General features: G+C 37.5%; 1 protein-coding gene and 1 long non-coding RNA gene across 3 annotated transcripts, besides 2 other annotated features; both read left to right on the top strand.

The window, feature by feature from the left end:
• Nucleotides 1-2,638: 2,638 nt before the first annotated feature.
• Nucleotides 2,639-2,761: a mobile genetic element.
• Nucleotides 2,762-8,893: 6,132 nt separating this feature from the next.
• Nucleotides 8,894-9,327: a mobile genetic element.
• A 2,680-nt stretch (nt 9,328-12,007) lies between these two features.
• On the top strand, nt 12,008-13,395 carry CG13405 (uncharacterized protein). Of its 2 annotated transcripts, NM_001259593.2 has the most exons (2): nt 12,008-12,886; nt 12,949-13,395. In NM_001259593.2, the coding sequence occupies exon 1, from the start codon at nt 12,130-12,132 to the stop codon at nt 12,700-12,702; it is 573 nt and encodes a 190-aa protein (NP_001246522.1). In that variant the 5' UTR covers nt 12,008-12,129; the 3' UTR covers nt 12,703-12,886; nt 12,949-13,395. The 2 variants fall into 2 exon arrangements, with proteins under 2 accessions (NP_001246522.1, NP_611999.1); NM_138155.3 differs by lacking the exon at nt 12,949-13,395 and having other exon boundaries at nt 12,070-12,854.
• Nucleotides 13,396-14,238: 843 nt separating this feature from the next.
• On the top strand, nt 14,239-15,144 carry lncRNA:CR43988 (long non-coding RNA:CR43988). Its single transcript, NR_073902.1, has 2 exons — nt 14,239-14,574; nt 14,811-15,144. It is a non-coding gene; the product is annotated as a long non-coding RNA:CR43988 (long non-coding RNA).
• Nucleotides 15,145-15,748: the final 604 nt, after the last annotated feature.

Below are 15,748 nucleotides of genomic sequence, written 5' to 3'. Positions count from 1 at the left end.
GCTCTTACCTAAAACGAATTTTAATCGGGCAAAAATTGGTCGAACAACCACAATTTTAGTTCGACACGAACCAGCAGAATATCGGCGCGAAGTGTTGACACCAGAACTGCCAACAAACGCCGCAACAAAAACCATAATGACAATTATATTTTAAATCAACTGTTAATTTTCATAGACGAGAGTGAATATGAGCGAATGACATGCGGGTCTTGACATTCGATTTCGTTAAGATTAAATTGAATGAAACAAAAATGGGGCGGCCAACAACGCCTCATTAATGCAATACTTGCCCAATGGCAAAATGAGATTCGATGGACATCGTGGAGTTACCCCTGGGCATATGCGTGTAGTCGAATCCCCGGGGTGAACATAGATCCCTAAAAAAGTTGACGCTTCATTGATCATCAAACTCAACATTATTACCTATTACCGGATTCGAGGTATAACGAATTTTTGTTGTTTGTGCTTTTGGTGTTTTTATTTTTCGTGGCAAATTGAAGCGGAGTACTAATTTTCAGATACAAATTGATACCGTCGCTTTGTCTGGCCAAAACGCAGGGGGCAGTCTCCTTACTCGAAGACTCCACCCATGGAAAAGAAAAATTTTCGGCCGTTGTTGAAAATTCGATAATTACGTGACTGCATTTCAAAAAAAGCAACAAATTTCATAAAAAAGAAATGGGAATTCTGGATGATAGGAATGGTCCAATTCATGCACCGAGATGGCCAATATGTCTTTGTCGTCGGCTGTTCCTCGACCGCTAGATTTTTTCCCTTATTCCAGTGGCTTTACCTGTCCACCCGGGCCTTCCGTGACTGGCAATTAAATATATAGAGAAATTGTTGAAAAGGTCGCATACGAAAACTTTCCGATGGCAGGAAATAATCTATTCAGTATCATTTTTGAGCTTATATTTGTTACACGTACCAATAAGCAACTGTAACTCTTGACTACAGATTTTTATTAACCTATTCGCATCTTTTTGTGTTCTTTTTTTTTTAATATGCAAATCCTCTACCCTCATATATTCCACCAGTGTAAGATTGCTTTAACGTAATTTTTTTATTGCATATTTCATGGCTATTTGACATCACAGCTTTATGTTTTCCCACCCTTTTGGGTTATTTTTACACTTTTACCCCGGTAACACATTGGTAATGACCTCGAATTTGAACTATGTACAATTTCTGTTGAAACTTTCATGGGCAAGAAAAAAAGTTGTGCTTATTTTTTTTCCATACCGTAGAGTAAACCAAGATTCGTTAAAAAGTACAGAGTAGATAGATGGAAGCGTTTCCGACGTTATAAAATATGTATACCACTAGCAAAGTCTATCTGGCCATGGTTGCCCATCTGGTTGTCCGTATGAACAGTGTGATCTGTCTAGGCCATACTTTCATTTTTTGTTGTTGTATATTTTCTATTTTATTATTGTCTGGAAAATTTTGATTAATACGTCAAAAACAAGTTGGCCATGCCCACAAACCGCAAAATGCTATATCCTTAACAATTGTATAAACTATTTAAATTTTTCTAGCCAACTTGGATAAAACTTGGATCACTGCGTACTTACCCAATCGTCGAGAAAATCGACTCTTATTCTTCTTTTGGAGGGTGGTTTGTGAAGACGAGTCACGTTTTGTGCGTGCAATCGGATATAGTTTCGTGTCTGTTTTTTTCTTTGTTTTCCATTTGCACAATTTTAGGGCGGGACACAAACATTTACCCCGAGGTCCAATTGAAACACCCCCAGAACCCAAGTTCCTCGGAACTTCTAATAGAGTTGTAATGACTGTGAAAATTAATGTCGTCATATTACTCATGCACCCAAATACAGGAATTTATAAATTGCAGGGAATGGGAGGGTTCATCGTTTGCATGGGTGTGCGCCGATGGGTTCAGTGTTGATATTCAGTGCTAATATTTGCGCTTATCTGGAACTGAAGTACGCGTCGCAATCAATTGCGAGTGTAAAAGGGTAAGCAAAGGTTGAAGGCGGGTTTGTTTGTGGGGTGAGGTGTGGGTGAGTCATGCCATTTATATAGCCGATAAGATATATTTGCGGTACGGCGTATATTGATTCTAGTTAGACTGATAGCAGCTAAATCCACACCGAAAGATTTACACAGAAGCAAAATAAATAGGTTGGTGTATATCGGTTTCATATAAATTTATTTCCTGAGATAAAGTTTAAAGAGACATGCAACATTCAACATGCAACAGTAAGTAACCCATTTATATTTTCAATATAATTTCTTAGGTTGTGTCAAAAAACTAAATACATTATTCTAGGTTTTAAAGTATATTTTTTTTTTTATTTTTTGACCAATTTTAAAAAATTGTACAATTTTTCGTTCCGTTGTTTTTGTACCTCGACCTTACAGACCTAAATTCTTCTCTCTTTTCAGATTTGCCTGGAATGCAGTTCTTCATAATGTAGCGGTATCTCGGTTTATGTAAGTCCAGCACCCTTTGATTTATTTATTTACATTTGCTAAAGTTTATAATTAATACCTATTCATTCTTGATTCAAATATTCAAATATCTGAATACCAGATACCTATACCAGATACGTGGCAACATTTGCGCTGCGTCTATGTCTCTGAAAGCCGCATGCCTAATCACAACATTTTAGCTTTCATAAGGACAGGTGGGAATGGCCAGTTCGACCCGGCTATTGATACTGAATAGGATCAAGAATATATTTACTTTATATGGTCGAAAACACTTTCTTTTACCTGTTACATACTTTTCACCGAAGATTTAAGATCTGTTCGGCAAATACATATTTATGTATTTGGCTAAACTTAAGCCAAATGGAGCTCTCGCACAAAGACTTACTTTCGGAAAACCCACGTTTGCGTGGACTCAACACTTATGTATATATATACTGTCCGTTTCTACACATAGTAAAAGATCAAAGCGTATTCGAAGATTGTTCGAAGGCTACTGTTCAAAATACACGAAGAAATATTAATTTCTGCCGATGTCTAATCTGAAGGTATTGTTTAACGGGATAACAGTAATTAATAAGTGATTTTTTGCGCCCATAACTTCTGAACTGCTGAGGACGTTTTGGAGGGTTTTTTAAAAACAATTTTTTTTGTTGAATCTTTATATAACAATTATGAAACAAAATGTAAGCTTTCTCACATTTGCGTTAAAATAGTCGTTAATGATTTATTAAGGCATAAATGGCCATACTTAGGTTATGGAAGCCACTTCTGGTTATGTTCAGTGTACTTTCGCTGCTATTAAAAATATAATTCATTCCATTAATTCAATTCATTATCGTCAAATGTATCTTATATATAACAATCCGTATTAACAAAAAATTTTAAAAATGGTCAAAAATATAAACAGAAATAATCTGACAAATAAAACAAAAAAGGCGACTCCCTTGCAAAGTTCGAAAATCAATGGAGGTTACCTTTTGACAGAACGTTCTATGAGTATTTTTTTTCGCATATCTTTCCGGCACCTTTGTAGTTTCCCATACACACACAAGGAACACCAAAAATCAAACGAACTAATCCAAAACGGAAGTACCTTTTAATTTTGATATGGCCTCCTTGACCCCTCTGTGTGGATGTTTTCGTGTGTGTGAGATAGAAAAACATTTTCTGACACAATTTTCGAGATATTTTGCCGGTCTACCAACACACACCACCGAGCTTAAACCAAGCATTTTTCAATGGTTAACACCACGGAAATCCGGTAGGGCGAACGATTAAAGCTAAGTGCAGCTGGACCTGGACGAAGGATGGAAGGGATGGAAGGGATTGTGCTCAGAAATCCAATAAAATCGATGCTTTTCCTATTATCATTATGTTATGTCATATTTCTTCCTGATTGCGGAACAGGTGCAAGAAAATATATAATATATATCGACCAAAAACAAGGCCGCACTACTCTATGCAGATCAAAAAGCATATTGTACTATTTATTATTTATTCTGTTGTTGTTGCTGTTATTCTTGCACATTTAGCGGCGTTTATCTTGTGTGAAACATCCAATGGCAAGCACTCTTTTGAGAAGAGGTCCTTAACTTAGTCTTGTGGCTCTGTCAGTTTCGAAAAAAACTAAATCCAAAACAAGAAAATTAATGCCGCACAGAAGAAGTACCATCACCAACACTAACAATGGAATGCTTTATGGACTTTGGACTCTGGCGTTGTTGCTCAGCAAAATATTAAAAAAAGAGCATCTGTAAGAAAAAGCAAAACAATAAGACAACGAAAATGGAAACTGAAAAATTGAACCAAGAAACGGTGACGTTAACAATATATCACACAGTGGAAATTATCTGATACAATTCCAATTAAAAATGTATGAAAAGCAATTATAGCTAAAATACAAGTATCCAAATTTTGTAATGCCTTTTACTCTACGACTAACGGGTATAATAAAAACTCGATGGGAAATGATAAAGGAGTCAACCAAAAAAAAACATCCTCAATGTGGTTTAACTGGGAGATAACTGTTTACCAGGGGAAAATAGCAAAAACGACATATAATAATATAAAAAAATAATAATAATAGTTCATGAGAATACTATTTGTATTTACTAATCTCCTTTGTGACTAATAAGCTTAAAGATGTCAATGTAATCGTTCCGGAAAATTCCTAGGGTGCAAGTGGACAAATAAAGTGAAAGATTAGTATTCATCAATTCAGTGTGAATTCCCGTCAGGCTTTTTTCTTCGAATTTTTGGGCAAGTTAATATGAGAAGTAAAAATCGTCGGAACACATTATTTTTCAAATTGTTTTTAGTTGAAACTAGTTTTAAGCAACAAAAAATATTAAACAGCAAAAATTTAGCTGCCCCACAAAAACAATTAGCTGATGTCAAGACCTGTCGTTCTGTCGTCATTGACAGCATTTCAAGCCCGATTCCTGTTTAGATGTCACTGCCCATAAATCACAATTTAATGTTGCGCTTGCAGTCAGAGTAGAGTAAGCAGTCATTATTTATTAACACTAAAAGTGCATTTTCTTTGCTCTCCTAAAATTGAGCAATTTATAACGATCTACTTGACGGCGACAAGTACAACAAGCGCCGGGCTAAAAGTTTGGACCTTCTGATGGGTACCACTTGACAGACCCCTCGGAAACCGAGTCCAGTCCCCTAGTCGAGATTAAATGTTGGCCGGACCCCAAAGTATTTCGACCATCTGAGTAACCCGACATCAGCATCCAACAATTTCAATATTTCATCAAAGAGATTCAAAGACTTTTTCCATTGCCGGAGAGTGGGTTAATGTTACTGGCTGACTTTTCTTCTGCCGGGGTAAGTGCAGTAGCGCCGAACTGTCGCTGCAATTACTCTCCCTAAATGTGGAACAGATGGAGAACATGGGGTTGCGGATGGGGCTTAAGGGTGGAGAGTGCTCAGAGCCGGAATGACTGCCAAGTAATACATATCTTACTATTTACTTTGCGTTTTCGCCGTTTCCCGCTTTAGCGCAGTGCCCTTACTATGTCTGTTTTCTTAAAAAATTAAACAAAAAAGAAGTGCAATCAAAAAGGTAAACGTCGCCTTATGTAATTAAACAAGTTTTTAATAAATATTGTTAAAACATTTTTGCGTGGTTTTCCTTAATGAAAATAAACTCCATTTATTTGTGCATTAACATTCTAACATAGCGTATATAGTATATATAGCGTAGCGTATATATAAAAGATATGATATGATGATATGGATGATGATTGGAATGATGATGAAGATGGGTATTGGTTGATGCCTTTGGCGTTCGGTGACGTTGTATTTACTTCATGACAACTACAATCGGCCGCCTGCTTTGCGACTCCCCAAAAAATCCCTTTAACTATGTTACTGCTGTTCTGTCTGTGGGTAGTACTCATACGCAGCCGTCAAGCAGTCAATGCCAAAAAGCATTCCTTGCTTTCGAGGACATTATTGCCAGCAGCAGTGTGAGGAATTCTCAGTAAGATAGCCAAGAAATTAGATAATCAAACTTCTGATTTACTGAGCCAGAGGAAGAACGAAATCAAAGTAATTGTGTGGAAAGAAATTTGACTCTCCAATGTATTTTGACATTTGTATTTCTTTGTAGTCAGCTCAGATCGAGTATTTAATGGAAATAATATGTATTTATAGTAGTCTTTGAATTTTTTGGACCTAAGCTAAAGAAAAATGGTTCTCGACTGGTGGAGGATGTTGACATTAGTTTTATTGTTCTAAATAGAAGTCATTTTGTTTCTTCATAGAATTAGAAAGTCAGCACTTACTAAATAAAATTGAGCAAATCCTATTTTGTACAGCAAATAACAACTTTATAATTTTCTGTGGCAACTATATGACAAAAAAGTCTGACTTAGATCAAATAAATAATGTTATTAAATATTATCAAAAAACTGGCGCATACATAATTAGAATACTTTTTTTTCTATTTATTTAAGATCCCATTTCCGAATGTTTCCGTACGGTAGCTTTATTATAAAGCCTTTTGCTGTTTATTAAATTAAAATTGAAATTATATATTGTCCAAAAACTGGTGATTACCGACTAAGCCATATATTAAAATATACAATCATATCATGTCATATCATATATGTATATATATAATTTTTTTTTTTAATTTGTTCCTATTATTTCTATGCCAGCAGTATCGTGGTCTGTTGCGACCCTTTCCGACCAATATACTTGTATGCAATAAAAAATGACTGCTGGGAAAGTTAACCCAGATTAACCAAGAGCTTTAAAACTGATGGACTAGTTTGCGTAGAAACATAAATGACTTTGTCGACTTGGCAGTTAATGATAATCATATTGTTATATAGTCGCAAATGTCCCCTTTATGCGTTTATAACTACTAACTTAAATCAATGTACGCTCTGCAAGGGTTTAATGAAAAGCAACAAACACACAAGCGGGTCACTGCTGAAAATCAAGGCCAGAACTTGATTTCGAAAAGTAGGTCGACAGGGCGGTCTGTTTGCTATGACCGGGAGGTTAGTGAGGTTTACCCTATTCGAATGCTCTCGAGAGAGGAACTGGGATGTGCTTCTGGTTTATAGACACGTTCGCAATTTGCAACGAACAATCTAGTTAATATCGTAAACGTGACAGTACCCTGTGCGCTGCGAGTCGATAGACCGCAAAAACTCAACAAAATCTTTCCATTAACTTTCAGTTTATTATTCATTCGACAGTGAATAATTGTTCCTAAAAAAGTGTTTTGCATGACTTCTATAATTATTCCCGTTACCCGTTTCGTAAAAGAGTAATCCAATCTCTTGGTTTTGAAATGCCCTTGGTCTTTATATTGTTTTTGGGAGCTTTTAGCGCTTCGTGGCGAATGAAACCAGACCTCGGCCTGGCACATGCACTCGGCTAGCCTCCGATGTGTCAAGGCGGGGGAGTGGCAAGGTCGCTAACAAGGTCCTGGTTTCATTTCAAATTTATCGTTAACTCCGTTACCGAATGCAGCAAAGATCCTGCATAATAAGAATATGAATCAAATATAATGGAATCAGAAGGATAAGATGGAAAAACGGTGACTACTGTAGGTGGCCCTGATACGTAGTTATTTGTCGGCACAAAATCATTGCGGAAATTCTTAATTAAAAATGTATAAGATACGGATATGATTAATGCTCAAATACCTTCGTTGTTATTGCTCCAAAATTCCGGAATTACGGAACTTAAGTATTTTTCTTCGAGGTCTGATTATTGTGTCCTCTTACACTTTTCAAAACCACTGGAGTCGTGGTAAAAGACAAAAATCTAAACGAACAATGACTTCATTTGAGGAAGTTACTAAACTTAGCCAGACACTGCACTTATCTTGCACTCGAAATCAAAATATTATAGGCCATGCGTGATTGAATTAAGTCGCATCTACTGTTTATGATTAAGCCCATGTCCGCATCCGTCGCGTCACGTAGCAGGACTGTAATAAAAACGTAAAAGAAGTTGCAACGAATGCTTAGGCTTGGTTTGGGTAAAATCGTCATTCAGTTATATACTTTAGATTTTTCCCAAGATATCAACAATGTGTCCTCCCTTTTTCCGATTCCCCGTTGTCATTTTTTGGCTCGTAAAATGCACGTTTGCATGGCCAATCCGTGGGGGTAGATGTCCACGTGTGGTAATATGAACTTTAAGAACTGTTATATGAAAGGGAACTATCCAAATGTCTACTGGTTAAAACTAATACTGGGAGTTTAATTTTATTCGAATCTGCATTATGCTTTTATTTTAATTATTGATTAATTTATGCTAGTCTATGATCATTTCGAATAATTTATCCTGTGCCTATATTAAGTGCACTATTGATGCCCCTTTCATCATGAAAGGGTGATGAAAGAAGCCAACACACCCCAGATATTGCAGAATAACGAATTTTTTATATTTGATTTGAATTTAGTTAATTAGGTAAGTTAGTTGAGCATAAGCCAGCTGACACTTGTATTCCGTCTGTATCTCCAGCTGCAAACCCCCTACTGACACACTTATATACCTGCGTTCCTCGAGGGCGAATGCAGTTGCCACAGGGAAAGGGGCTTGTGTGGCTGAAGGGGTGTGGACTGTGAGATTGCTGTGACCCAAATTCATTTAAAAATCGATCGATTTTACCCTTGCTGCTTTCTATGTCACTCTCTCTCAATTGCTGTGTTTCGCTCTAGCAAAAAAGGAGAAGTAAATAGTAAAAATATACTATATAATTATATAATTCGACGGTTGCTCTGCTACTCTCCTCCTGTTTTCCTTACTTTCCTATCGGTCCCTGTTACGACTAAGTATACTTTTTTTTTAATCTTTTACTAAAAGCATATGCTTTCCCTGTCCTTTTTTTCTTTCAGGCTTGCCAAGAAATAATTTGTATTATTTAACATGTTCGCTTTATTTTTAAAGTAAAAGGGTATACAAGATTCGTTAAAATGTATGTAAGATTTAAAAGGAAGCGTTTCCAACTATATAAAGTAGATATGCACATATATTGTTGATCAGGATCACTAGTCGAGTCGATCGGGGTATGTCTGCCTGTATGAACGCTGATCTCGTGAACTACAATATGAAAGCTAGTCTGTTGAGACTAGATATGCAGATTTTAGTGTCGTCTAAACCGTGCAAGATTGCTTCAAAACGTTGCACAACTGACTACAAACACACAAAAACTGTCACGCCCACACTTTTGAAAAATGTTTTGTTTTTTTTCTTCGTTGACATATTTCTAACGATGCGGCAAAAAAAAAAGACACAAACCCCAAAAGGCTATCACGTCCACAATTGGAAAATTTATAGAATTTATAAATTTATGATTTTATTTATTATCTTTGCAATTTGTATCGGTATGCCATTAAAATTTTTAAATATTTTACTATGTTGCGATGTTTCGGCAAATATAAAATATTACGTTTCGTCGAAAAAGTTGTTGGAATGGATGCAACGTTTTCTTACACAGATAATCTTAATTTATATTAAAATGTATTTCAATATTCCCATGATTTTGACTATTGGGAAAAATGTAGGAAAGTAATTTCTTCTACACTTCTGTCGGCCACAAAAGTAACAACATTCTGGTGAATTTCTGTAGTTATTGCAGCGTCGCTGACGTTAGAAAAACGCATTACTATGTCGCAAGAGTGACATTTCAACGCAGTCAACAGGACACTTTTCATGGACACACATCTAATCTCTTACACTCGCCAAAATCCTACGCCGGAACATTTTTTAATTCTGTTCCTCAGAAAATAAACTTTGTTTTTAATGTTCAACATGTGGTAACTGATGAGTTTTATATATATGTCAAGCGGAATTATATATTTGGATTTAAACACGAGATAGTTTTTTTTTTTTTTTGTGAGCAGCCTTGTCTTATTGAGTCCAGTTGACTGGTACTGCAGCATTCCTTGACATTAAAGTTACGAAGTGGTTTATTGCCACCCGTGATGCTAACAGCAATTTTTACCCCCAGTTCATCATGTGGAATTACAACGCATTTATTTACTTTGTTTACATCACTTATTATTGTTGTTAATATTGGTATTGCAATGTGTTTGTTTTTTTGTTTGCCCTTTTTTTGTGCAAAAATTGATTTTTCTTCTGGGTCTGCCCCGCTCACATTTCCACCTCCTCCCTTCGCTGCCATCCCTTGAGCGTGTCAGAGTTCATCATTACGCCCGTCTAATGTCAAAGATTGTCAACCTTCGCTGAGCGGTTGTGTTTAAATATTACAAATACGACATGTTGTCATGCCACATGAAGACCGGCTTACTAGAAAGGGCGGTCTCAACAAACCCTATTCTCACACCATCACACGACTTTTTTATTACGTCCCCTTTTAAATTATGCTCTGTGAATGGGAATGATTAAAATAATAACAAAAAAGGAAATCAAGCGACGAAATAATATACTGAGTTGACAATACGTTTAAGAGGCCATTTTAAAATAAAAGTTTACCAGGACAGAGAGAGTAGAGTGCCTCGACTACAAGATACCTCTCACTCAGGTGATAATCGGGGTGGCAACTCACTGAAACAAACTGCGACAGCATACGCTGCGGAAGGAAAATGCACAATAAATGGAAATAGAAAAGTTTAATTGAAACTCATTCAAAAAAAAAAAAAAAACAATCAAAGCATGCTAAGGATCTCTATATCTGAAACAGATGCTCTCTACAAAATAGTTGCAGTGAAAAATGGCAAGAGAGTGGGCAAAGAAAAGCGCAGAAGGAGAAAGGCTTCATGATGAAGGATGCTTGTTGTTTGCTGCAGTTAAATTAAATGAAAAAGTTTAAAACTTTTTTAATGAAACCATTTTATTCAGTAGAGGCATAAACAAAAAAACAGTCCCCATTCCGTTGTAACAATAGCACAAAAAAGATGCAAGACAAAGGAAAACAAAAGTCTGAGCGGAAGAAAAACTTGATGCAACTTGCATGGTCTGAAAGGAATCAAAAAAAAAAAAAAAAAAAAAAGAATAAAATGTCCCAATAAAAATCAAAATATGTATGAGACTTAAAGGGGGTGGCCTATGCTTGCTTTCAACTTTGTAAATTAAATTGCCCGTTATTTGATTTAAAATGGGCGGCGCAGTCTTTTTGAGCTTAAGTGACGTATGCGTAATCTGAATGGGGAGCTAATCGAAAAGCCACCTTGATACGGACGATAAAACCCATAGGCTCTGGCTATGGGTGTTCGCTTCTAATGCAACTGTCGCTTTCAGGGACTCGCAAGCAATTGGTAATTACGCCAAAAATTAAACAGGGACGTAATCAAGAAAACATCAAGGATAAAAGCTTAAGCTTGGACCAAACAAGGTGCTTATTATTTAATTAAGTAAATTCAAATAAATTAAATTAAATAAATAAATAAATTTAAATTTGTATATCCCTATATCGACATATTCAATTTCTTTGCTAAACATTGTTCTCTACATTTTTGTCTTTCATTGCACACAACTTTGCAGGTACATTTTGCGTACATATTGTGCATTCCTATTATGCCATTCAATGCACCAGTTTGATATTAAAACAGCAACTTGTGTCGCTGGGCCAGTTATCAAATACATACCCTTTCTTTCCTGGCTTACAGGTTGTAATCTGTTAGAATTCACGTCTTAACTACCGGTAGTACGATGAAACGACCCTGCTGCGAGATAAACATTATGCCAAATTAAAATGCATTCTGTAGTTTCTATAATTAATGCGAACGCATGCCGTCGAGTGGTGCGCTTTGAAACGTAATCCACCGGATCCAGCCACAAGAAATCACTGAGTCAATAAAAGCGTGAAATAAGAGAGATGAGATTGTAGAAGGAATGAAGTTAACGGCGCAACAGCTATCATGATGGCAGAAGAACAATAAATCGTATATGAAAAGATCTAATAACGAGGGAAACGGAAACGGAAGTTATTGAAGTGCTAAAAAAAATGGCGAACTGAAATAATAAAAGTAGTTGTTGTGTGCAGTAAACTGAGATTTTACTGGCTCTAAGGTGTGGAGTTTTATGTTTACGTTTGTCGATCACATGATAAATCTACTACAACAATTTGTATTTGATTTATATATCAAAATTTGGTTTATTAAAGTATTTCATAATTATGTAAACTAATACCCCTGCATCGCTTAATACAATTTATCCCTAACATCCGAAGCAATGTCTGATGTGGAGCAAGAAGCCTCTGGAGACGTTGATAATGAGCAAAATGAAGGACAAGAAGCTGCTGAAGATTTTGAGGGAGAGGGCGAAGGAGACGAACAGGACGTTGAAGAGGAAGATAAGTTCGAGGTGGAGGAGAAGGATCCCTTTGAGCTCCTCAATGAGAGCGATGAAGACGATGAAGAGCAACAGGCAATGTACAAGGAGTATCAGGAGGTGGTCAACGCTATTGATGCGCAGAACAGGATTATAAAAGAGCTCAAGGCAAAGTCCAATCGACTGATGTTCAAGAAGTGCAAGACTTATAGAGACAAGCAGGAATACAAACAACTTAGGGTCTGTCAGGAGCATGAGGAGATCCATTTAAAGGTTCTCGTGAATAGAGCCATGCACCTCCAAAACTTCGGTTCACCTAGGCGCTACAGAGATATAGAAATGGAAGTCACAGAGGACGAGAAGAGCTACTTTTATACTGAACTACAATCGACCTTATCAGGCTTTTGTCCCACGGATTCGGCTGACGAATATGAGTCGGATTCTGAATCGGATAATGGACTATGTTGTACCTAGTTTCCTAGCGGAGTTTCCGAAAATTGACGGGGAAAAGTTATGAAAATACTTGAATAATTGTGGAATATCTTCATATTTTACATATATACATATCTACACATATCAACGACACTGCACTCAATAAAATGGGAAAGGATGGAGGGAATGTGAATAAAAAATGCAAGAAAATTTCAATAAAATGCAAGTAAATGCAAAATTTAATTTAATCCCTCGATTTCTAAAATATCTGCCTAGCACTTCTTTTAGCTGGGTTTAATAGTCAAGAGTCCAGACGTGGAGTAGCCAAATAGCGGGAAAGTGTAGAGCAATAGCAATAAGCGCAAAAACAAGACGATTGTGCCCCCAGACAGAATAAGGGGATCAAAGCAAAACAGCCATAAACAAATAACCGAAGAGGCACAGAAAGACGCCAGTAGACGAGAATGAATCGAAACGAACTGAATTGAACCAAAACTTCTCTCGATGATTTCTTCGTTCCCTCCTCCTTCTTTTATTATGCCTCAATTCTCACTCTCCGCCAAGTGCCACGCCCATTGTGGCGCTTGATGGGGAACACTTCGCAAAAACGAGATAGTTTGACGTTTTCTACACAACTGGTCACTGTTTAAATTTTATTTACATTTAGAAAGATTTGGAGAAAAGTGAAATGTAAATTATTTCGATTAAAAGATAATTTATGTGGACTTGCAACTTAGAAATTTATGGTTTAACCCTAAGGTGGAAAATTCAAAAGCGCGATTTTAGAAGGGGAATGTTGTCGGCGCCAAATTCGCCAACCCAATGTGCAGAAGCAGCGGCTTCGACCGCGTTGCGACGTCACCTTGCGTCCATTCACCCCGTTCATCATTGTTTATGAGTGTGTGCCCAGACACAAAAACAAGCACACATTAACGTATACAGCAAAATTCCTTTAACTGTGCTTCGATTCCATTCCATTTTCCATCTGGTTCTGTTTCTGTTTTTTGGACCTCTGCCTTGGGTCTTCTGTTCATGTCTCTTCGCCCCCCCCCCCCCCCCCCACCCAATTCTCCAACCCTACTGCGTTCTCCCGCTTGTTGTTATTGCACTGTCTGCGGCTTGGGTATTTTTTACGCGCCTGTGCTCCATTCCACGTTCCCAGTCTCCCCGTCTCGTTCCAACAACCTTGGTATATATCTTCGCCGCCCAAAAAAAGTGTGCGAAAAATACTCTAGGAAGATTCAGAATCGCGGAGTCGGATCTAGGAGAGTCGTAATTATTCATGTTTTTTTTTTTAGATACATGTATGTATGTATGTATGTATAACGTGTATGTATGTATGTATAACGTTGGCGAGCAAGTGAAACGGAAACACAATAAGAAGAAGAAAAAAGAATCAAGGTGTCATGCCCCTCCAGAACAAGCTTCAGTGGAAGGGCGAGCAGATGGAAAAAGAATTGCGTCTCGTGTTCATTTTTTTTTTTGTGTGGATATAGACTTTCGCTGGTGGGTCACAAACACAACCACTTATGAACCCTTTAAACCGATAAGTGTCACTCACATTTTCACTAGAAACGTAAATTCCGTATCGTTCTATTTTAGAGCTGGTATGTTTCGGTTCCAACAAATAATTTTCTAAATTAATTTCGCATAAAAAGTGCCAACCAATGCCAGCAACACACACAGGCGCCATAGTATGTAGGCGGTGGAGAGGTTCACAAATGTCACATTCTTAATCGCAACAGCAACAGCACTGTCTGAGGGTCAAAGTTCAGAGACACGTACATTTTTGTTGAGTGGATGGGTCGGACGGAGCCGAAGAGCAATAATGGCTGTCGTCTGGCAGAAAGGCTTTGCCCCCAACCAAAGCACTTAGTACAGAAGTGGAATACAGTCGTCGTCTTCTATGTCTAGGTTTGCGCACTGAATAAGTAAAACAATCACTATAATTTTTCCCGGTTATCGACAGCTTCACACGTGTGATATAAGGGATATTAACTCATTCTGAATTATTCGAAGTTGAATTCAGTGTTGTTTTTTTATATTTAAAAAATTTGACTTGGAAAGATATTATGTGCGATCATAGGACGTTCCAGTAATATGTCCTCTTTCAGCAGCAGTTAATGCTTTCGTTCTGCTTTTCTTGATAGAGTTACTGATCCCGTTGGCAAAAAGGACATTGAACTGCACCTGCATTGGGCTTCCCTGCCACACATATAAATAATCCCGACAACGGGAAAACAAATAAACAAACAAAAAGCAGTCGGAGATGCTTTCAACTTCACCGCCTGCGTCGATGATGATGATTACGGTGGAGCAGGTGCAAAACTACACATGAAAGGCAGGTGCACAAATTTTAGTAAAGTATACGGCCAACGAGAAGGAGAGCCACTAACTGGTCTTACAACAGACAGCGGACTTTGTTCTCATTTTCATACTTTTGGGGTAGACGTTTACGTTTAAATACATCGGTTTTTAAGAGTTAAGGGAGACTTTCGTTTGATTGCAGTGGGAGTGGAGTCCTTTATTGGGCTCGTCCTTGTCACTAAATATTTAGTGACGTAACGTATCCAGTTGCAGGCAGCTGCTAGCTACGGCGAACAGATAATTACGGAATTATTTCAATTTGTCATGATTTTAAATGAACCCCACGCTTTTTGTAACATAACCATACTATACTAACCCCATACCAGTTAAAGTAAACCGCTAATACTCAGATTGTTCACTATAGTTTGACAATGCTTTTTGTCTATGTTTTGGATGCCCAATCTGTCTGTCTACAGCATCCAGCCAATGTTTTCTAAGCTCGAGGCAGACTTTTGCTGGAGGAGCGGTATAGGTGGTAAAAATTTAACGATTTGTTTTGTCTGCTGTTCTGATTTCTATGCTTCTGCCGCGTTGCCCTCGTCAAATTTGCAATGTCAATGACGTCGGCTTCTCCCTCTTCTTTTGCTACCCGTTGCCGCAGTCGTAAAAAATCAACCCTCGGCCAAATAAATCGCACACGAAAATAAAAGCGAAAATCTTGGCTGGTTAGGGGCGTGGTCCACGAAGTGGACCTGAGCTATAAACCCCGATGGTCTGATTG

Source organism: Drosophila melanogaster, chromosome 3L (assembly GCF_000001215.4).
Source record: "Drosophila melanogaster chromosome 3L".
Classification (NCBI taxonomy): Eukaryota; Metazoa; Arthropoda; class Insecta; order Diptera; family Drosophilidae; genus Drosophila; species Drosophila melanogaster.
Note: the sequence above shows the minus strand (reverse complement) of the source record. Positions and strands in the feature narration are given on the sequence as shown.